The sequence below is a fragment of the Diplotaxodon limnothrissa genome, linkage group LG12 (assembly GCF_057381915.1).
Source record: "Diplotaxodon limnothrissa isolate DT_005_m linkage group LG12, D_limnothrissa_male_GT1.1, whole genome shotgun sequence".
Taxonomy (NCBI): Eukaryota; Metazoa; Chordata; class Actinopteri; order Cichliformes; family Cichlidae; genus Diplotaxodon; species Diplotaxodon limnothrissa.
Window position 1 is genome coordinate 30,344,907 of NC_140607.1, and position 23,835 is coordinate 30,368,741.

Consider the following 23,835-nt stretch of genomic DNA (forward strand, 5'->3'; position numbering starts at 1 on the left):
GACAAAGGCAAAGAGAACAGCGCTTTAACCGTCAGCTTTAACCGTCCCGTATGGATAAATAAGGCAGAGAAGCGCACTGGTGGAAAAAAGCTCACTACGGGGAATTTCATTCATTCATCGGTTCTGGCTTGAAGGAGAGAGAGTTTTTTAGGGGGAGGCGGATTAAAAAAGAAGCCAGCTTGCACCGGAATTGCCCATTGGGGGGTTCCTCTTTATTACTGACTGAAGAAGGATTTATAGTTTACTCCAAATCTCATCTGCTCGGTGTCTTAGGTCAAGCACAGCGGGAGCGCAGTTTGGTGAAAATGAGATTGATGGCACCAATGCGATAGTAATCTTTCTGTGGGAACAAAAGGAGAAAGAAATATAGAAATTAAAACATTGCCCTTTGAATCCTTATTGCGAACAGTCGTGGGGTTTTTTTTATCGACTGGAGGGATGGAGACGATCGGGAGAAAGGGAGGCGCGCCGTTGGGGTGTCGCCTCTGGAAGACGCTGCTTCTTCTTCTGCTGTGGAAAGGTAAGAAATGGAAGTGCGAACAAAAACTTGTTGCCAGCTTTACTTACTGTTATTTCATTGTTCTGGACTGGAAAACGGAATTTCCCGCTCGCTATTATTTATCTAGATATTTCATTTGTGGTGTCATCTTAGAAATGCGACATTATAGGCAAAACTGATAACTTTTGTAGTACTTACAACAAAGGCATACATTATAATTGTATTTATATGAACTCTTTTTGTTAAAATGTTTCCTAGGGCGAGTAGATACCCCGAAGACGGTTAGAAATTGAACTATAACAGTGAGGTGAAGAGAAACCAAACACAAAACTTAGTTACCCAGCTTGCTATCCTGCAAGGAAACAATGTTAATAATAACTTAAGTGTCTTAGAAGTGTCACACTGGACCAAGTTAAAGTAATTCACACCATTTTTGCTTTTTTACTGAGATGGTAACCAACGACAGGGGGTTATACCAACATCACGATACTTGCCTAGAAATTCCCAGAAAAGGCAATTTCTCGTCTCCTAAATAACAACCGAATAGCCAGTATTCACCTTGACGCCTCATGTATCCCCTCATGTGTGTAGAATAATAAGTAATTGAGTCCAAGCTCAAATGACAGATGCATTCTAACTGGTGCCACCTGAGACACGCGAACCCTGGCTAGTTGCTGACTTGCTCATGTGCCAGTTTGAGTTCTCTGAGAGGAAAGACCTGAGTGTTTCCTGGACAAAACTATACTTGCTTTTCTATAGTGGGGGGCGGGATCAGCACTGACTGTTTGCAAACATTTTCTGCTGCACACTTCAAACAAGCTCTAGAGGTTGTCCCTTGTTTGAAAAAAGAAAAAAAGATCTAAAGGATTTTTAATGACACGACGTCCCTCAAACGGAAAGAAAATCAACCCTTTTTCTTCTTTTAAAATGTACTCGAGTGTCGACGAACAGAGAAAACGACTAGTAATTGCCTTACTCGCCTATGTTAATTGAAGTTAAAAGAAGCTATAATAAGATTCTGTCTTTGTCGGGAATTGGACACATTAAGAAACAAGAGAGCGGTTAATATCTCCATTATCCAGTTAAGTGAATAACTGACTTATTTGCAGAACTTAAAAGCCCCTTTTTATAAATCTGACCTGACTCGTAAAAACCACGACACTCCAGTTTAACTGGTCTTATAAGATCAACTGAATCCACATCGGGGGGTTCTTATTCACAGCGCCCGAAGTGCGCAAAGGATTTTCACTCTCGTGCTCAAGAGCACTTGTAAAATAGAGCTGAGATATTATTAATTTAGCTCAGGTAACACCACCTGACTCAGAGGAGGGAAAAAAGCAAGAAGCACAATCGGAACGAGGCTTTAGAATATTTTGCATTTAAAGCGTGGGCGCGATTTTACGCCTCCGTTTTAAAGACAAATGACAAATCATCGGCATTAGTATCACGTTTCCTATGAGTGTCTTCTGTGTTTGTGCGCGCGGTCGTATCTGTGTGTTTTAATCAGCTCCGATCACTCACGGCTCACTTAGCAGTTAACAGTGACTGCGTTGTGCGCTCCCGAGCACGGCGGTCGTTGTGCTCGCGGCGCAAGGCGCACGGACTGGAGATGGCGAGAAGGGTCGACGCGCCGGAAAACAGCTGTGTCCCGCAAAACGGCTGAGTAACCAAACACTGAAATTATCTAAAATATTTCTCCCCTCTTCTCCTGTAACATTCTCACTTCTTCTCTTAGTGGAATGAAACGCAAAATAGTGTAGGGACATGGACGGTCTGTGACTTTTGTCTGTACACATTGCTCTTTGACAGCTTTTCTGGTTTGGATGGTCGTCAGTATTGCTCCCCCCTCTCTCCCTTTCTCTCTCACTCTCTCTGTACAGGTTAAGGTCCGCTGCAGCTCGGCTGTGGTTAAACAGTTTTCATTGGGCACATGGGGAAATCTGGCTCTAATCGTGTAATAATAACACACCTAAGGCTGTTTAAAAAGCAAAAGATTAACCTTGCCTTCACTCTATCTCTTTCTGCCAGTGCATTCTGCCGTTTCAGTACACAGTCAAAGTGGTTCCTTGGTGCAAGTGTTCCCTGTTCATTTGTTGCTACATTGGCTGTGTCAGCCTATGCTCGCATTTACAGTAGGTGTATGTCTGTGCCCTCCATTAGTCACATAGGCCCTGAGTCATCTGCATTTGTGTGTATGCCGCTGTCTGTCATACAGTAGCTGCGATCTGTAATACTTCACAATTTTCCACCTCCTCACTTCAGTCCCAGAATTAACAACTTTGAAAGACATTTTGTTCAGATGTGAGATAGTTTTCTGTTTTGTTCTAAGTATTACATGTCACATCACCTCCTAATTAGGGATATTTATTGTACCCCGATCTTCCAATATATCACCGTTTGTGTCACCCTTATGACTGGCATTTCTATTTTCATGTCACTCAGTTTCACTGTAATTACATCATTGTGGTATTTCATCATCCAGGTCATCTCTAGGATGACATTGTAGGCTTGTTCAAACACCAAGGATCTGACAAGTGCCAGTTCAGAGGCAAACAGTTTGTTCTGGAAGATTCAGAGGCTGAAAAGTCACTGGGGGTAATGTCTCAGGTCTGTAATCTTAGCAGGAGGTCATGGGTGGGTGGTTTAGAAGCCGTACACCCTCTCATGCAGTGAGATATGGCTGATATTTTCTTTTTTGGTACTTAGTTTGAAAGTTTTTAAAAAAATTTAGCTGCAAAAGCGACTGATGCAGTTTCACTGAATTAGTTTATGGTTTGTCGTAACCGTTTGTCGTAAAACTGAAACAGCTATGACAGATGAGCTGAGAAAAAAAATCCACTTCCAGTACCACTTTCCTATGAAATAACAGAAATTACTCTTCCTATGCACCGTTCATGAGTTTGGGATGTCAAATCAAAAACTCCTTTAAAAAAAATCCTTATAATTTGGTTTTGTCGTCTATTCCTTACTGACTGATATTTGTACTAAAATAAGTTTACTGCAGATGTAATGTATCATACAAATGCACAATTATTATTACACCGAGTTTGTAACAGCCCCACACCAATAAAAATAAAAAGAATTTAATAAATATAAATATTTTAGTTGGTCTTTTTGAAACTCTTCAATATCAGTATATGCATAGGCCCTGGGTTATACTCTTGATGCGTATTGAAGGAATATGCTTGTTTCCAATTGCCAGACTGGGGCCATTTAAAAAGTGTAAATCAGGAAATCTCATCAGTCTCGCTCCACAGTTTCACAGACATTAATGACAGCGAACTGCTCCTTTCCAGCACTAGTCGCTGGAATAGCTATGTGGCAGATTGTACTTTATTTGTCAAAGATGGGAGGGGTGGGGGGGGGGGGGGGGGGGGGGGGTGCACTGTTCAGTATATATATGTGTGTGTACATGTGTGTGTTTTGCCCAGTGTGTTTCACCCCATGTGCTTGAGCGTGTTTTGCGCTACACCGTTAACCTGTAGCAGAGTGTCAGCACTACGCACCATTACTCATGGAATACGGAGCATCAATAATTACTGACATAAAATCACTGACACATACACACACCTACATGCACAAACACATTTGTTTTACTATCCCTATGGGAACTCTAATTCCCCAGCATTCCCTACTGCCTTAATTCTAACCCCAACCTAACCACAAGCTAAACTACACCTTAAACCATTGAAACAGAATGGACCAGTCTGTCACAGAAGACACCAACACTGAGGTCCCCATAGTGACTCAGAGTCTGCATGGTTTGGTGTGCAGTCAGTGTAAAGACCTCACTTGCATATAAAAAAAACAGTCACGGGACTTCTCACCTTGGCCTTTCTATATGCCGCCTTCACTCCCTGGGTTCTTTGTGTCTCATTGTTGGTTTCATTCACCGACTGAATCATTCAGGCACGCACTCGCATCACTCTTTGCTGTGCACACAGAGCCACTGTCACGCATATACAGCACATTCAAACACACCCGCACACAGAGGCTGCTTATTCTGTGAAAAACAAGCAACAGAGAAGATTGTAAATCAGAGAAGGGGCATTTCAGAGATAGGAAATGTGAACTTCTAACATTTACTCATGAAAGCAAAAGGGGATATGTGGAAGGGAAAGAAAGCGTGAGATGTGAGTGCTACTTCTAAACGCCACATTGTTAGAAAATCATGCCACTTCAGTTTGAGCCTTTTTCACTTTGCCTCTCTGTCATACACATATGCACATGCTCATATAGCCTTTTTGTCGTGGTGAAAGTGAGAGGGTAGAGCACACAGAGAGAGAGAGAGAGAGAGAGCACAGAGAAGGTCACACAGACACTGAAAAACAAAAAAAGGGGTGTATTCGATGGAGTGGACACGAGACACTCTCCACTGACTGCCTCCTTTTTCTCAGCATTCATGAGTTTAACTTTGTTTTTTTGGAGGTGTCTTGCATGCTACAGATTTACTGAATCACTACAGGGCTGCTGGTGTCGTTCACTTGCCTGTCATTCGGAAAGTACAGAATCAGTCAATATAACAACGCATAGGATTTAATATATATATATTTTTTGCACTAGCAGAAAAGATTGTAGGGCTGAACATTAATCAAATGCCAGTTTGTGAAGCTGCTGAAACTTCAGACATACCGGGTGAAGATTTTATTAATTCACTGTTTTGTTCCTTGAGTTGTCAGCAAAGACGTGTCACTAATATCTACATTTTATTTTCACCTTCTATTAGTTGTGAATATTTCTTACAATATATTGGGCCAACAATATTCAGCACCACACAAAAAATAGACAGACTTCTGCCAGCTGGCAGGTTCAAGTGTTATTCGTCTTGTCATGTTTCCAGCATGAAACAAAAGCGAAAAGCTTAAGAATATTTGAATACTTGATGCCCTTTAAGCTTATTTTTCTTTTCCTTTTTGAACCTGATTTTATCACCATTCATTAATATTTTGTTAATTATCCAAAGCCTAGAATGTTACTGAAGTGTGTAGGTTTGTTTTGTTTTCCTGTTTTCATCTTTATGCCTTTCACAAAAATCTTTCATTTGTTGGAGTTCGAGAGCATCATCTCTCTTCAGCGAAGAAAGTGACAGACAGGGAGATAGGATCTTACCTTGTGAGTGTATTCACCTTTTGTGTCACTTCATTCTGTATCAGCAAATCTCACCAAGAAGGATGCAAAGGGTATAGATATTTACACCTATCACGTTATTACATTGTTTTTACGTTAGGCTTCTTGGTTACAGTATCTGTCTACCTGTCCGGTTCTCTTGAACTTCAAATTTGGGAGAACTGTTTAATAGGACCAGAAGAACAGACTGATTTCTCAGAGATACAAGTGGTCAAAGGGTTTGAGAACACAATATATGAAGAATAATGTGAAAAAACATCACAAAACATTTTTATATCCAAAAAGGAGTCATTAGAGTTTCTCTCTACTGTACACAGATCCAACAGAATGTCTTATTACAAATAGAGTATCGCTGCCAAGATCAGCACTAGAAAATACCTTAAATACAATTTCTTCCTCAGTGTAACTCAAAGCACTGTCACGGCCGAGGCCGCCTCAAAAGGGAAAGGACTCAAATGCTGGGCGCCGAACAGCACGTAAGTAGTTTCAGTGACAACGTTTATTTTCTCAGTAAGTGTTCACAATCAGGAAACTGGAATGTGAGTTTAACAAGTGCTAAATGCCACAATTAAACCAAAGGGGTTTTAAGCAGCCTGGGCTAAGTAAGCAATCTGGTCGTTGGTCAGTGGAAACAACAGTTCCGGGGATTGGGCTGGAGGGAGAGTCAAACTGGGTCCGGGGCAAGGGTCAGAGTCACTGTAAATAGAGTACAGACGTTCAGATATGGTTCGGGAGAAATACGGGCAAGCTAGTCGTTCTGAATTTTCCTTAGTACTGCGTACTTGCTGTGGGTGGTCTGTAGTGGCATGAAGGGGTAAGTGGTCCGAAATACCTGGCGTTGAGGCAGGGAGGCAGGCAGGTGAGTCGGGTGAACAGCCCGTGGGACTGTCAGGAGGTCCAGCGTCCGGATCGGAGCTCTTCGGCGGAGATTTGTGTCTGGCAACTTGGTGCGTGGCTATGAAAGAAAACACATGATGAGACAAGGTAGTTTTCAAGAAGTGTGCGAAATCACAGTGGTGGCCTGCACTAACTAGGGTTAGCTGAGAATCTGGCGAAGAGAGGTTGAGTGCGCTGGCCTTATGAGTCCCCAGCTGCATTACCCACAGGTGCGAGCAATCAGCAGAACACAGAGGCCCCTCCCAGGGGTGGAGATGCCGGCTCGGAGGGAGACACACTAGCACACACCCGGACCATGACAAGCATCATCTCTCTTCACATTAATATTTGTGTACTGTATGTGTCAGAGATGTCATACTTTGGTAGGTTGCAGAGAGAACGATGAAATTACTAAGACTAATTAGTGTCATAGCTTAGAAGGAAATTCTTAGAGCATGTTATTTCAGTTCTTTGAATCAATGTACATTTATAATTAAATTTACAGCCTCTTAGTTTGTAGTTTCATGCATTAATGTTAGAAAGAGTATAGTGCAATCTCGTTGCTAGTATATGTATCTTTTTTGTAGCTTGTCTATTTTAATGTGAATGATAGGTAAATTCATGTAATGCCAGAGATTTGCTGATTGTATTTCACAAAACCCTTGCTTCAAACCTGCTTGAATTCACTCAAGATCAGTGCTTTCAGTTCAACTTTGGGAGACAGACACACACTCTGCTTTTAAGATTATGCTTGAGAATGTTGTTTTTGATAAAGTGTATAGTTAGAGAGGAATTGTGTGACTCTGGAACATCCTTTTGTTATGCCTCTGTTGGATAAGGCTGGCGGGGAACACCATGATGCACTGAACTTGTTCTTACTTTTACTTCCTTTTTTAAAATCCTCATGTAATTATATACCACCACTGCATGTTAACTTTCATTTACTCTCTTCCACAGTGTGTGTTGTGTTTTCTCCTCTTTACTCTAATCCCCCAACTAATTGTGGCACATGGCTGTCCCTCCCTGACCCTGGTTCTACTGGAGGTTTCTGCTTGTTAAAAGGGAGTTTGTCCTTTCCATTGTAGCCAAGTGTTTGCTCATAGAGGATATTCAGATCGTTGGGTTTTACATTGTTGGTTTTTTTTCTGTAATATTGCATTATCTCTGTCCGACAATAAAACATCAACTGGAGGTGGTTGTTGTTGTGAATTAGTGCTGTATAAATAAAGTTGAGGCTTACATTCATTAAGGTCCTATAATTAAAAAATGGTTGAAACAAAGTGTTATGGCCCTGGGCCTCGGAGGGAGTGAGACCGCCCTTTTCCCTCCAAGCAAGTCCAAGAGTGCCAGGACTCTCCGACGACTGGCTAGCGGGAGACTTGTGCCAGCCCCTGTCCATGCAGATGGCACTGTCTCAACCCACATAGGCGATTGGCTGCCTGGGAATCCTGTGAACGTGCTCACCTGCCACTACAAAAGACTGGAAATCCTTCACTCGGGGCGGCTGCTTTGGAGACTGTGCAGCTTGCCCTTTCTGCTTCCCTCTGTGAACCGTGCTTGCTCAGCTCTGTTCATAGTGGTGAACTTTTCTTCTTTATGCATCTATTTCTGTTTTATCAACAGCAAAACAACTAATGCAGGTGTTCCACCTGTTTTCCCTATACGTAAATGATACTGCTAGTATGTGACGGCACGTCAAGTCACTCTTGGCCTCAGTGTGGCTGTTTGAATCAGCTAAAATACATTTAGCTTCCGATGTGGCTGGGAAACACTTCATCAAAAGTAGTTCTTTTCTAGCGTAACCAGTCAGTGTGATGACTCATACAAAACAGCAGACCATTTCAAAGGAAACACTGATGGAAATAGCTGTGTGGGAAATGAAAAGAGAGTGAGAAGTTAAAATCCTTTGCACAACTTACTGATTGTCCCCTCAGAAAGTTGAAAAAAAAGGAAAGATCAGAACCAGACCTCTTAAATCTGGCTTCTGAGATGTGTCTGTGTGTGTGTGTATACATTTAGAAGGTAAACGCTGAAAGTAATACTGCTAAATTGAACTGGAGAAGGAATAAAAATTTAGGATTTGTTTAATGAAAACACATTACGTGTTTTTTTTTCTACTGATTTTTTGTACTGATAGAATACAGATCATCACCCATTCACCAAATCTTGAGGACTTATGTAATTGATTTTATTTGGCACAAATTTTAAGCATCCGCTCTGTAAATTCAGCTCTGGACTTTGTATCGTCATTGGTAAATTCTGCTCTGTTTACATTTTTGCTATTAATAGAATCCACTCCAACACTTATTGAAAGTCAGTTAATGAGCCTAAGTAGTTTTGAATAGTCCAACTTCCTCTGCAGAGGCCAGTGTGTGCTTGGTGAGCCTGCATTTCTGTGTATGCTCTGTGACCATGAGACGGCATGGGTTTCAAAGGCCTGTCGAGAGGTTTAAGGGTCTTGCTAATGAGCAAGTCATTTTCCCTCAGATTAGCATGAATAGCTGGACTAATTTTGTGTGTGCATTCCTGCGTGCATGTCTGTTTGTGTGTATGTGTGCGACAATTAGTGTAGGTCTGGAAGTCATGTCTTGGGGTTTAAGGTTGAACTAATCAGCAACACATTTCCCCCTGCATTAGCTTCACTTGGCTGATTAGCTGCACACTCTGAGTGTGAAAATGTGCACATAAGAGAAGCTGGCTGATCATTATCCCCATGACACAATGACTCAGAGCAATCTAACAATGGATTAACATTAGCTCTCATTTCTCTCATTGAATTTTGATTGAATGTAATTTATTGGTATGTGCTGTATGCGTGTTTGGGGCTTTGAAGGAAATTAAGTGCTAAAGTATGATAAATACGAGCAGCCGAACAGGTAGCCTTTCATTTCTCCGTGACGCTGACTGCAGCTCGTAGAATACAATCACGATATGAAAAATTGGGTATGTCTTGAAGTACACTGGCATTCTAGGTTCTTTTAACTGCAATGATTCAGATGTGTGGCGTGCAGAGTTTGTCCTGTGTGTGTGTGCTTCTTTGTAAAAATCTACTCCACAAATGCGCCTAAGAAGTGTAGCTAATGCTAGCTGATCACTGCTTAATAATTAAATGAAAACATGACTTGAATTAGTTGCTTGCTTTGACATAATCCCTATATTAGTAACATAAATAGCAGGATGTCTGATCGCTGCTAAAGATAACATAAACTTCAGTGGGCTGATACCGAGGGAGCTCCTCCAGAGAGGTTTCTCACTGAGATGTCATTGCAGATCATCCATTGGTCGTTTAAGCGGGAGGGGGTTGCGGTTGCTGTGGTTGCCACATTTTGAGCCATTGCTCCGAAGTAAAGTTTTTCAACCCTTGGGAGTGCTCTAATGGCCTTCGTCTGTTGCCTGTCTTGCCTGTTAAAAAGCTGGCTGTCTAACTGTTGTGAAAGTGTAACAGAAAAAAGTTTTAACCAATGCTAGAATTCCTTGGTTCCCTCGTAAAGCACCCCCAAAGTGTGACGTAGATTGGATTGCTGAGATCTCATGAAAAGAAAAGGTAGAGAAACACAAAGAGACAGATTACATTATAAATCATGTGCCATCAGAGCCTTTGCTTTACCGTTTGCAATACCGTCTCTGTGAGTTCTCTGGGAGCATTTGCAAACGGTAAATGACATTGCAAGTCAATAATCTGGATTGCTTATCAGTTTATTTTACTGCATGTTTTTGAATGAAGCATTGTTTAAGTAATTAACAGGCTGGATTTGATAGACATTTTATTGACTATGTTATAATGTTTACTAATTTCAAATTTCATACTGTGTTAAAAGCTCCTTCATGCTACTACTTTAGAAGGCAAACTGAAATGAAAAAGTGTTGAAATTAACACCTTAACTGTGTTTTTTATGTTTGCATTCCTTCTATGTTTCTGTTTTCAATCAGAAAGCTGTATGTAGTTTTTCTTTGCAGCACTTTTGCAGCACCGTGCCACTACTAAAACAACATTTACCTTAGGGAGCAATAACGTTTTTCTAGAAATAACTTTTTTCATAAGGCAGGCAAGAAGCAGTACAATAATTTTTGTTTTTCTCTTTTACTTTCCTTCCAACATCCAGTCTGTAAATCCATCATTCTTTCGTAGTCTCCTCTCAGTTTGTCAGATTTCTGCTTCGCCTCTGCAGTCCCCTGCTGTATTACTTATTCTAGTGATTGATTTCCTATCGCTTTTTCCTTCACTGAAGTGGTAGTATTTAGCTGGTGGTCTGTTACAGGCCCGAGTCTTTTGATGGCTAATCGTTTATTTATGTTCTTTCATCACAGCATTAATTTTCTGACAAACATCTGAGGAGCAATAATAGGAGTTTAATGGGGCAATACTTACATGAGGGGAAGAGACAAATTTCCCTGACTTCCTTGCTCTTTTTCATCTTTGCATTCTGTTTCTTCGCAGGCTTTAAAGTGCAATTTTTGCTCATTTAAACATTTCCATAAGGTCATCAATCACTCTAACATTTTATCTTTTGGTTTCTTTCTATCTTTTGCTGCAGCCGTCTTAGATTTCTCCTGCCTTTGTCACATTCATCTTTTTTACTTACTCTCTTCCACTGCATTTTCCGTCATTACTGTTCTCTATTTCTTATCTTTCTCACTCCATCACATCATCTTTTGCTTCTGAGTTTTAGACATCATCTCCCCTTTTCTGCACCTTTTTGTCCCACCTTCTTTTTCACACTTTTGCACTTTTTTTTCTCGCGCTGTCTCCTGTCAATATTTTCCCTAGTGTCACCCTTTTTTTCTCCTGTTCCCTTTCTCCCTCCCTCTCCAGTTCTATATCTCCCTTTTTGAGTACCTCTTAACCAGTCCTTTGAGAGTGTGTGAGCTGCTCGGCCTAAATGATTTTCTATTACCGCCGCTTGTTAACAGTGCTCTATTTAATAAAGCTAATGAAATTGAAAACTTTCATCCAAGCCAAATTGATTTTGAACCTGAAACTGCATGTGGTGGGGAAAAAAAAACCCTAGAAAGTGAGAAAGCAAGTGCATTGTGCTAGTGGAGCATGACAATCACTTTAGAGAGGGCACAGAAATCAATTAGCCTGTCTGTTGTTTTACTCTTGTCCTTGGGGAGACTAAAAGACCAAAAAGCGCCATCTTCAGCTGTGTGTTTGTGTATGAAACCAAGAACAGTGCTGCAGGTTTGACAGAGATTGAGAGAGTGTGTTGTTTTGTGCTTAAAGGGGTAATTCAATGAGCTTAAACATATGAACTGGGCTAATACGTTTGGATTCCATTTTACTCTTTAGGCTCCACATCCAGACAGTCGACCAAGAGGTGACTGGTAATCCAAAGTATTCTAAACAGCAGTGATTTGAAGTTGCAATTTTAATTAAAGGCATGAAAATTATAGTTGTGAAACCGTGATTAGATGGATCATATCCATTAGCTGGTGTTTAGCTCAATTCATCTAGGATATAGAGCACCAGTTGGCAACAACATCCTCGTAATCCTTAAATGTTTGGAGACTGTGTGAATGTTCAACACCTGAATCAGCTACATCATAGTCACTGACAGATGAACTAAATAACATTAATCATCTTGTTAAATGCATAGCAATGTTCTTCATGAAAACCTGGTGATTCACAGACATGTTATTTGACATGTATCACCAGCCCTCGTTGTTGCAAACCAAGCTCCCTCCAGTGGCAACAGCAGTCTTCGACAGTATCAGTTTCCCACATTAGGATAATGTTCCATTAAAAAATCTTTAATAATAGAACAAAGAGACGAAGACTTTCACTTCCAAACTCTCCAGATCTCACTTGAAAAAATTGCCAAAAAAAGGACAGCATAACCCCCTAAACCCCAAATCGTTTGCTGAACACATCCCAGTTCTAGAAACCACAAGAGATCCCTGGAAACCCAGTGTCCACACCCCGATGGGACAGAGTTGTTTTGACCTTTTAATGGGAATCCACTAAATAGATGTTTTTGAAAGTTATGTCTGATAGGTACATTGTCCTCCTGTGCCTATCCAGTCTCTCTTCCTGCATGACTGTGAATTGTTCCTTTACATCCTCCACATAAAATGGTAAATAGCACTTTATGCGGAATGGCAAATGCCATAAGGCTGCCTCACCAGCTCGTGGGCCTGTAGCTGGCATGTCAACGGCTGTCTCAGCTGTATCGGGTGGGGAAATGTGCTCGTTAAACTGATAGATAACAGACTTACTTGAAATGTCTCTCTATAATTAGTTGTTCACCACAGTTGAAAGTGTTCTTCTTACCAAATTTTCACACCAGGGGACTAATCAAGGAGATTCAAGGTTGTCACTAATCAAGGACAATCAAATTTGTATTCTTTTGTTATAAAGAATTTCCCCTTTTACTGTAGGTCATCATCGGAGCTAAAAAGAGCATGAGGCACAAAGTGAGTAAAATATAAAATTAGACATTCAAATGAAATGTCAATGTAAGTGATTATGTGCGTGCTTGTCTGTTTGTGCTGATAGCTTTTGGACAGCTCCTTACAGCCTGTGTGTGATTGCACAAACATTTTTTAATAAGTTTGTGTTCACAGGTGTTTATTTCTTTATTTGTTATTGTACGTAGAGTTAGAATGTGTGGCTCAGGGGCCTGTTCTTCGTACCGCGCTAAGTGAGTTAGCTGGATGAGATTGTTGACGATTTCGCGTGATCCTGGATCGTTCGGTTCCCCGAAGCCCATCCGGGACTTGCTGTCATAGCAACAGAGCCGTAAGCGTAAACCTGCTGGGGAGCAGGTTTACTTTATGTAAACAGGATTAGATCGCGGCCACGCAGGTATGCCCGCGTCATTCATACGAAAGCAACAGCGATATTCCACCACTGTTTCACCATAAATAAATAACATCAATGTAACTAAAGACAATGCAGCACCTGATCCATTTATTGATTTCACACAGGTCATTTCCTAAAAAAGGGAAATGTACTATTAACATTCTATTACATGTATGTGATTATTACAGATTTAATTCATATTTCAGAGTAGCAATTGTAAATTACTTCGTGTAATCAAGATGAGAGACCACGGCTATAAAAGCGAAGGTGGATTTGGGAAGTCTGTCGCAGCCATGTCCTGTCCGTATACGCGAGCCACCCATTGCGGAAGGTGCAAGATTGATAAGGAGAGTCCTCAGAATTCAGCGTATATTGCGGGACAGACAGGATCCTTTAGCTCAGCGCGACAGTGTGCTCATAGAGAGATATCGATTTTCCCGTGAGGGTATTATTTACTTAACCAACTTGTTGACGAGGGGGTGCAGGACCACCACCTGTCTTTTGTTGCTCTGCCCTTTTCTTGGTTGCTGTTATAAACAAACAGATTATTCCAGGGTCTCTTTCCAAGAGACGAAAAGCAATATAAGTGATAAATATTACCATTCTGTAGAATATTCTTATATTTCACTTTTACCTGTTCCCATGTTCTAGTGGGTCCTGTCGTGGCTCTAATGTGAAAGAGGATAAAATATAACATATTATAATATAATGTAATATAATATTGGATAATATAGTGTAATATAATAAATCTACCCTACCGCCTACTGGTGTTGGCCAGAGGGGCCGATGGCGCGATATGGCAGCCTGGCTTCTGTCAGTCTGCCCCAGGGCAGCTGTGGCTACAACTGTAGCTGCCTCCACCAGTGTGTGAATGTGAGAGTGACTGAATAGTGGCATTGTAAAGCGCTTTGGGTGCCTTGAAAAGCGCTATATCAATCCACTCCATTATTATTGTTATTATTAAATTACTTACGAGTTTAATTTGTCAGCAACTTCCTGCCAGCCCTCGCTCCTTGCTTTTGCAGCCTTTGCAGTGTTCCCTTGCGTTCTGATTAAACTCTGAAACTCCTGAAATCCCTCACTCAAGAGTTCTTGCTCTGCTGCCGAAAAATACCGAGCCGAGCGCGCTCCGTCGACATTTTCGCCGACCAATCAGAGGGTTGCCGATCAATGTTTCTACTATCGATGCGTAGCCCCTTTTACGACACCCAGTGATGTCACATTACTGCGTCCAGCTGTACTAATCGTCAACAGCAGGTGTGTTCGGGGAACCGGATTAGCGCGCTCACGGTTAGCGCGATGGTTTGGTCTTGGATGTTTCATTTGATCTTGGATGTAGTAAGCGACGTACGAAGCACAGGGCCCAGGGCGGCTGCAAACACTTGATGGGATTAGCTACAGTCTGAGAAAAAGGGAGGGAGAGAGAAGTAAAGGGGGACATTAAAAGGCCGGGCCAGGCCACGATCTGGGCGCTGTGAAAAAATAGGACGCAGAGATGAAGAGAGTGAGTGAGAGAGAAATGAAAAGAGGATGAAAATCTAGCAGTGTGAAATAAGAGTTTTAGGGGGGAAGAGAGTAAGATTGGAGTTAGATGAGGTGAGAAGAACAGAAAAGCAGTAAATAAGTGGAGAAAGAAGGAGGATTGTAAGTTGAAGTTGAAATAACAAACAAATTATGGGTCACAGAAAAGGGGGAAAACAGATGGAGCAGAGGTTAAAGAAACAAGGAGATGAACATACCTGGAAAACAAAGGGATAGAAGATGTGTTTGTTGAAGAAAAAGCTGTGGTTTGAGTGCGAGGGACAGCAAGATATTTAATATTTCATTCAGTGTTTCTCTTAGCCTGTAGGCCAGCTTTACTGTGGAGATTTTCACTATTTACAAAACTCCCAGTGGCTTCAGGACTCCATCTGCATAATGTTTAACATGATCAACTCGGCTGCACTCTGCCTGTCAAAGAGAGACGTTGTAAGGACTTTGGGCATCAATCCCTAAGGCCTACTAAGAGGCTAGGGAGAGGGATTCAGAGATGGAGTAGTGGCAAGACTACACAGAGTAATTGAATAAAAAAGCTCATAAAGTAAAAGTTACCCAAATGAGACTCCAGCTTTGTATTTCGTATGTACCTGTTCTTTTTAGAACATTAGCTGAACTCTGTCTTAATTTAACAATTTCTTACTGAAGTAAAAGATTACAGTTACTTGTGCATTAGCTATGATTGACAGAGCAGCCTACATGCTAATCAAGATGCAAACAAATGGCAGTGGTTTTGCTAAAAAATTGCTGCATGAAAATTACTTAGACCAGAACACTGACATCTCAGTGAGATTTGGCATCAGGCTGCGCTTAAGAAATGAACAATTAAAGCCGCATCTGTTGAAGATCACAGTGACAGCTTAGTGATTACAGACAGTGACTCACTAAAAGAGACTATACTTAGTGAATACTACACAGTCCTAGAAAATGTCTTGTTCAGGCTTTCTGGAGAGAATTATAAACCACCAATCTGACCTTTTTTATTTTCCTATTGTTTCAACCTCACATGAATTTCAGTTTCCTCGTTGTTTTAAATTCCTTATGTTGTTAAAGTTCTGAAATTTCTTTCTACTGCTTGTTGCTTGTTAAACTTTTAACTTTAATACGGGTTTTTCTGCCAGTCTTTTAGCATTCAGCCTTTTCTATTTGTTTGGATAAATTATGCACTGGACTTCAAGAAAGTGACAGTGACTAAATTAAAGGGAGAACTTCAATGTCCACCCTTTTTCTCTTCAGGCTTGCGTTAATTAACAACAGGTTTTCATAGTACTGATAAAAATTAAGTCTGGGTAGCATTATTTTTCCTTCTAAGTGTATTTAATCTTGTAAGTTAGTGGTGTACATAACTAATTTTCAGGCATTGTGGTCGAATTTTCAGGCATAAATGAGATAATGAGATAATATGAAGGAGACGCAATAAATAATTTTTTATGTAACTGTCTTGCTCAGTCATTTCTGTAGTTGGACTTGCTTTTTTGTGTGTATTCTAATATAGGGGTACAATTATAGAAAGTGTCAACAGGCACAATTTTCTTTGAATTCTTCATGAAACGATGGGTTGGAATGCCACTCTGGCCCCTCTCCCTGAAACACAGTTGAGTTTGAGCAAAATCATTTAATACGTTTCTATTGAGGGCTCGTTATGCAAACGAGTTAAAGTTAATCTGCATATCTTTACCTGAGACACTTGTGTTACACTGACAAATGTTTACCCAAAGGCACTGAGGAGAAAAAGAAGAGGGAGGGAAGAGTGGTGGGAGAAAAGGTGAGAGGATACGGAGGTCACAGGGATTACATAACAAACACGTTCAATGTACAATCGAGGATATGTTGGGGGAAGCCATTTTGGAAAACAGTGGGGGAATTGTTAAGGAGTGAACGGCAGCTTGGGAGAGGGCAGAAGTTAGGAGAAAATAAATAAGTCTGTTTTCTATACTGCCAATTTATTGCTATCTCAAGTAATGAACTGTTTATACAAAGATCGCTTGTGGTTAATAGCTTACTCAAATTCCCAAAAGAGTAGTTGTGTGGTTCTAGGTGACCAAATAATAAATGGCCGAACAACTTTACATAAATTTCACACATTATGCAGCACTGTATTACATAAGCTTGGACTGAAACTTAGTTCAGACTCCATCCTGTCCTGTATTGGGTTGATCTATGTTGTGCTTTGAGGCATGCAGGACTTGTTGTGATTGGTTCTTGGCTGAAGTGCGCATTGTCCTGGCAGCGGTCTCTGGGGTTGATGGGTTTGACCTCTGCATGGCAGCAGGGTTCCTGATGGATCACTCGCTAAAGCCAATGCACACAAGACTGCTGTGGATTAGACACACTGTATAATGTTCCATGAGTGTGGCCATCTGCTTCTGTGTATGGAAGTTAACTGAGAGTGTGTTCATGTCATCTGATACAAGATATATTTGAGGCCGTTTTTGTGAAATAGTTTAGTCTGTTCCAACAGGTATAAACAGTGACGACCATGGTGCGTGAGATAGTATGGTTGGTGCGAATTTCTGCCCATTTGTGTGTATGTGTGTGTACTTGTGCATTTGCTCATTAGTGCAGTGGTTCAGAGGCGATTACTTATCGTCATGTTGCCCAGCCTGCTGAGTTGTGGCACAGTCAGCAGCCATCTTTATTCCTCTCTTTGTCTCTCTCTCTCTCTCTCACACACACACAAACACACACACACACACACACACCAAGCTACAGGACTTGTAGAAGTTATTACATGTCCCCCTGTGCTTTGTACCCACAAAAACACAGTCACATGAACGCACCTTTATACCTTATCTTAAACCCCTTATGCCTTAACACAAACACACTGGCATGAACACACTGCCCATTGCACACAAAGCACACACTCCCTCCAACCAGCAGACACAGATACACGCGTTCTCTGGTCTCTCTTCCTCTCCTCTACCCCTGACTTTGTCCTTCTGACCTTGGGTGAACGTTGCCAGTGGCTGCTGCTGAGATTTCTGCATAGGGGGTTGGAGGGCGGATGGAGAAAGGCTTGGCCAGGGATCACACAACTTTCATCCCTCTATCCATCCGTTCGTGTGGCTGATGAATGGGAGAAAAGTTTTCTCCCTCTGTTTTCCCCCCTCTGTCCCCAAAAACTGTGGAGTTTTTGGGGACTCATGAGGAGTTCATTTATAATGAAGCTCCTCTTTGGATTCCAGCCCCATCAACAACATCATTTATTTTCAAATTGTGCGTAAATGCAGTTTTCAAATAGTGACTGTGACTGATTGCATACAAAGCAATTGTCGGTGTTCCAATTTTTACTACAGTGCTGCTGAACTCCTACTGTGTTTAAGCACTGTCCAAAAGACGATTCAACTTTTCTCACTTTTTAGCTTTGTTGCTGCAGTGAATAATCTGGTAACTAGATAGTCATTAGTGGACAGTAATCAGAGAAGTGGAGGGTAATGGCAAATATAAAAACAATATTCGCAAAGGCTGCACATTACAAAAGGCAAAACCACTTGCCATATGTTTGTTATATGCCATATAAGTAATGCTGTTATTAGGTATATGGCATTTGTTGTTTACATGTTTACATTACTTTCAGATGAAAATGGTTTAAAATACCAGTAGGGAGAAGTTACACAGTTTACACAATATTTGAAATTTGTGGTTTGGGGAAAAACCTTTTAAATACCTGCTCAGTGAAACATTAGGCCATATTTAGCCAAGTAAAGCTAAGTCGTTCTCATTCTGATGATATCTCAAGTACTACAGTCTGTCTCATTTAAATTCACTGCCTACTTTATAGCACAAATATGCACAGATAGGATATGTAAATCTTCACAAAATAACGTGTTTTTAAACTTAAGTTAGTATTTTGGTGCTTAAAAGCAAACAGCAAATGGAAAAAATGAATAAAAAATTTACACAAAAGAAGTGAAAAAAGCAGAACACAGTGAAATGTCCAGAGCTCTCAAAAATGGACAAGAGCTGCTGTCTCCTAAAATAAAATCAAATAAAAATAAGAAATAATTTATGCCAGAGTTACCCTCCTCTCATCTTATGCAGAGTTTACCTCTCTTTCAAGCACAAATATTAACTGTTGACATCTAATATTGCCATGGCCAACGTGCCAAGCCACAGAGGACACCGTGTGCTTGTGTCCAATGCCAGCAGAGTGCAAGAGAACGGCAGGGATGAAAACACGTTGGATAAGAAAGAACATGTATCACTTTTTATTATTTTATCATTTATTCTTTGTTTGAAACCCTTACTGACCTGTTGAATCTGTTACAATATGAAGAAGGGCCAGCTGCTGACAGTCTCTGTGAGACATTGTTTTCCACTAATAAGGAAATATTAGTAGAAACCAACAACCCCCAGCTGACAGCCAACATTTTTGAATGACTCTTAGATGGCACGAACTGCAGAATCTGTGTCAAGATAGTTTGTTTTATTTTATTCTGGGAAAGTTTAAGCCAGTGTACTCCTATTGCCGGTCACAAGCCTGGATAAATAGAGAGTGTTGTTTCAGGAAGGGCATGTGTAAAATCTTGGCCGAATATAAACACGCTGATTATAAAGAAAGTAATTTCCATACTGGATCGGTCAGGTCCCGGGTTAACAATGGCCGCTTCCAGTGCTGTTGGCTAACAGTGTGCTGTTGGAAACTGTGATAGTGTTGGCCGAAGATAAAGGAAAAGGGGAAGGCATGTTAGAAGGTCAGGAGAGGGAGCGAAAGGCAGGAGTTTGGGGGGTGAGAGTAGGAACTTAAATCTAGGGATTCTGACTGGTAAAGGGAGAAAACTAGCTGATGAATGAATGAATGAATATGAATGAATAATGAATGAATATTCTTTATTGTCATTGTCACAGGTACAATGAAATTGAAAGATGTCTCTGGTCAGTGCAACATCACAAAAGATAAATACTTAAAAACTATAATTAAATACTTAAAAACTATAATGATAGGATATAAAAGATAGAAATACATATAAAATACAGTATTCTCATACCGTAGATACACCCAAGCAATCCAGGCCTAAGGCCCCATACAGACACTCAACATACGACCTAGTTGATATATCACTCAAACAATCAATCACTCAATCAATTTGTTAGCGCATCCAACAAAACATGTCTGAAAGCATTCCAACATCAAGGGCACAAATGACAACAGGGGCAATGAAAGTCATCTACTTTTAGTAGCATTGAGACATGATATTGCAATTGGGTAGAAACTGTGTTTGAGTCTGTTAGTCCTTGTGTATGTTGTTCTATACCGTTTACCTGAAGGCAGCAGTTCGAACATGGAGTGTCCAGGGTGTGAGGTGTCCTTTATGATGTTATGGGCTCTTTTGAGGCAGCGGGAACTGTGTAGGTCTTTCAGTTTGAGGAGAGGGCAGCCGATTGTCCTTTGGGCAGCGTTGATTACTCCCTGGAGTGCTTTCCTCTGAGCCACTGTGCAGCTAGCGTACCATATGCCTATGCAGTACGTTAGTATGCTTTCGATGGAGGCTCTGTAGAAAGACACCAGCAGTCTCTGTGTGATGTTGTTCTTCCTAAGCACTCTCAGAAAGTACAGTCTCTGTTGTGTCTTTTTCAGTAGCTCAGAGGTATTCACACTCCAGGATAGGTTTCCCTCTATGCTGACTCCCAAGAAGCGGAAGTCTGCCACCCTCTCCACACAGTCGTCGCTGATGATTAGTGGTTGGATTTCTGTCTTGTGTTGTCTGATATGGGCAGGATGCACAAGAGTAGAAATGAGTACATCAGAGGGACAGCTCATGTTGAGCGTTTTAAAGACAACGTTACAAAGGAAAAGCTGAGATGGTTTGGATATGAGCACAGGTGGGATAGTGGATAAATTGGACAAAGGATGCTAAATATGGAGCTGCGAATCAGGATGAAAAAAGAAGTCCACAGAGAAGATTTGTGCATGCAGTGAAGGTGGACATGCAGAGGGTTGGTGTGACAGAGATGGGCTGAGATGGAGGCAGATGATCTACTGTGGTGACCCCTTAAGGGTGCTGTCAAAAGAGGAACTCATCAAAACTGGTGGTAATAGATGGGAAAAAGTGCACTGTAAAGAGACAGATGATGAAGATTTTGTGTACAATAAAGGAACACCTAACCATCCCCATTGCAAGCAAGAAATTTTGATCATGTTATTGCAATTAAGAGAAGACGTGATTGTTGTCTTTTAATACAGCAAAATTTGATTGGGAAGTCAGACTAACCTTTACCATTGAGGTTATGTTTTTGGTGCCGTGTGTGTGTGTGTGTGTGTGTGTGTGTGTGTGTGTGTGTGTGTGTGTGTGTGTGTGTGTGAGTCTTTGTATAAAAATGACAGCTCGAAAAGTTTTTAATAGATTTTGATAAAACTTTGTGGGCTGATGTTAACGGTCCATTAAAAATTTGGCTTACATCCACCAAGGTCTTCAAAGGCAGCTCAATAATTTATTGGTTGAAAACTGACAAAAAATATTATGACTTCAAAACTATGATTCTTACAGGTGTGGTGCGCATGGTCAACACAAAGCAAGTACCACATAAATGTTTAAAATATCATGTCACATTTAACCTCTGAGCTCTCTAAGGTTATAGAGTGATCTGTAGGTCAGCACGATAATAATGCTATATAGAGCTATTTGTTAATATTTAAGAAATAATATATGTCCATCCTAAATATCGTGTACCTTTGGACCTCTGGCCTCTTCTTCAAGGTCAAATACTTTCATAAAAATGTCTTTAGACAGCTGCTCAGCATAACCAAACTAGATAGTAGTATCATTTATAAAATATAAACAGCATGTTTATGTCTTTGCTGTGTATAGATATATGAATATGTAAAGTCTGCCTCGTGTGTTGCATGGTGAATTTACTTACTTGCTATGCCATCTCTATGTCCCCTGATGTCTGCATTACTGAACTGTTGAGTGGGCTGTTACTGCGCTGATCAGTTAGTTATGAAGTCAGGGCCTCAAGAGCATGAAGCAGGGTGGTATACTAACTTTTCATATTTCTTCCTCTTCTCACAAGTGTCATTATTCTGTTTCACTTTGTTCTAACAAAGAGGATAATATATGCCATCAGTAACCACTTGTGTCATGCAAGCTTTTGCTCATGTGAAATAATTTGCCTAATATTTCAATACGCAAGATTTTTATGCCACAAGCCTCATAATATTTGGTTCCCTCTGTGCTCAGTTTAACATGGAGGCAATTCATTGAAGTAGATATGCGACGCTACACATACACCAACTCAAACTGATATGCTGCCCGTATGTCTGGCAGCATCAGTCCACAGCCACAGCCTTATAGCCCACACAGCTGCTGGCTGCCATTTTGAGGAACAGCTGACATTTGCCTTTTCTCTCCATCAGATACATTACTGGGCATGGGCCTCTGACATTTCTGACTGTGTGTCTGTGTGTATGCACATGTATGTGTGTGTGATGAGTTACTTGGGCATGGCCCACTGACATTTTATTGGATGCTAATGGCATTCATCGTCGTGGCAGCTGGAGGGGAGGCGGGCACGGCTGTCCGTGTGTAAATGGCGCCTGTCGCTCACCTGTAGGAGTTGTGTGTTTGTTGTTAAATGTGTGTGTTTTTGTTCAGTCGTGGGGGAGGTTGCCGTGAGAAACGGATAGTACTGGATGGAGTCAGCATTTAGCGTATGTTTATGTGAATAGAGTTGTCTGTTGACAGGGCAATGCCTGTTTGCTTGTGTTTGTACCTTTGGGTGTGTAGTTATGTGTCCATGTGTGCTTGTGTGGGCAGTCAGTGGTATGTTTCTCTCTCTCTCTCTCTCTCTGTGTGTGTGTGTGTGTGTGTGTGTGTGTGTGTGTGTGTGTGTGTGTGTCTGGAGGGCGGGGAGATAAAGGCGTCTGCTTTTTTCTGATAAGGACTCCCACCTCCACCTCTCTATCACTCCACTGTTCTACCTTTCTCCTCTCCATCCTTTCACAATTCTTCTCTATCTGCAGCTGTGGAGACATCACCACCTCTCTCTCACTTTGTGCACCTCTTCTATCTGTCGGCATACGTCTCTTCCATTACTCTAAACATGCATGAATGAAAAGAAGAAACATCCATCCAGGAAAAAAACGTAGGTGATTGGCATAAGTCAGAATGAATTTTATTGGTGCACCCACGTTTGCCACAAACCTCCAAATATAATAATTTATCCAAGCTATACGTGGCTTAAAATTCCAACTTTTTAAAAGCTTCTACTTGGTAATATTAGTTTTATAATAACACAAAGTTATGCTAGTGAATACCGAGAGGCAGGATTTATAAAGCTGAGCTAACGGTCTTAAAAATGTACCATCTGGTTTTCTGTTTCTCTTTTCTCTCAGAGGTCAGGATCAGATGTAGTAATAGCTGATAAGGATTCAGCTGGAGATCTAAGTCTAGCAGGAGGGGTTGAACTCTGGCCCTCCTCTTTAAAAAAACAAAAAAACCCAAACCGTTCCTGTTCGCCCTTCCTTCGAATTAATGACTCTAAATGTGACATATACATATCGATAGACCACTGAAGGATTATGTTGTAAGTATTGCTCTGCGGGGCACCAGACTGAGCCTGTGGTTCTACCGTCTGATCTCATGCTTTCTGCTTACTTTCACCTTAGACTATCTCATTGCCCTTCTGCTTAGTTTAAAATGTTACGTTAAAGCCCAGAAAGAAACACATACGCCGGCTGTAATGTGTTTTCTGAGAACATGATTCATCAGTATTTTTTCACAGGTTGGTGTAATTGAAATAAGCGCATTAAAAATATCTCTGTTTTTCTTGCTCGTCCTGAGTAACACACTTAACAGCTCACTGCCTCTCTCTTTGCGTCGTTATACATTTTCTCCCCTCTCCTCTGCCGGGCAGCTGTTCATTCCCTGCTCATTGCTGGAGGAGAGGAGGATCCCTCCATATGCACCTCCTTTCTTCCCTCCTCACTCTCCTGCCCTACATACAGCTTTTTTCTTCTCCCTCAGTTTGTCCACTGTTGCAACTTTTATATTCC

General features: G+C 41.1%; 1 protein-coding gene across 2 annotated transcripts in view; it reads left to right on the top strand.

Moving 5' to 3' along the window:
- The first annotated feature begins 438 nt into the window (after positions 1-438).
- LOC146621593 (transmembrane protein 132C) overlaps positions 439-23,835 on the top strand; it is a 301,943-nt gene continuing 278,546 nt past the window's right edge. For both annotated transcript variants that reach the window (XM_085367471.1, XM_085367472.1), the window contains exon 1: positions 439-520. In XM_085367471.1, coding sequence (XP_085223597.1) covers positions 439-520 — 82 coding nt within the window. The remainder of the gene's footprint in view (positions 521-23,835) is intronic.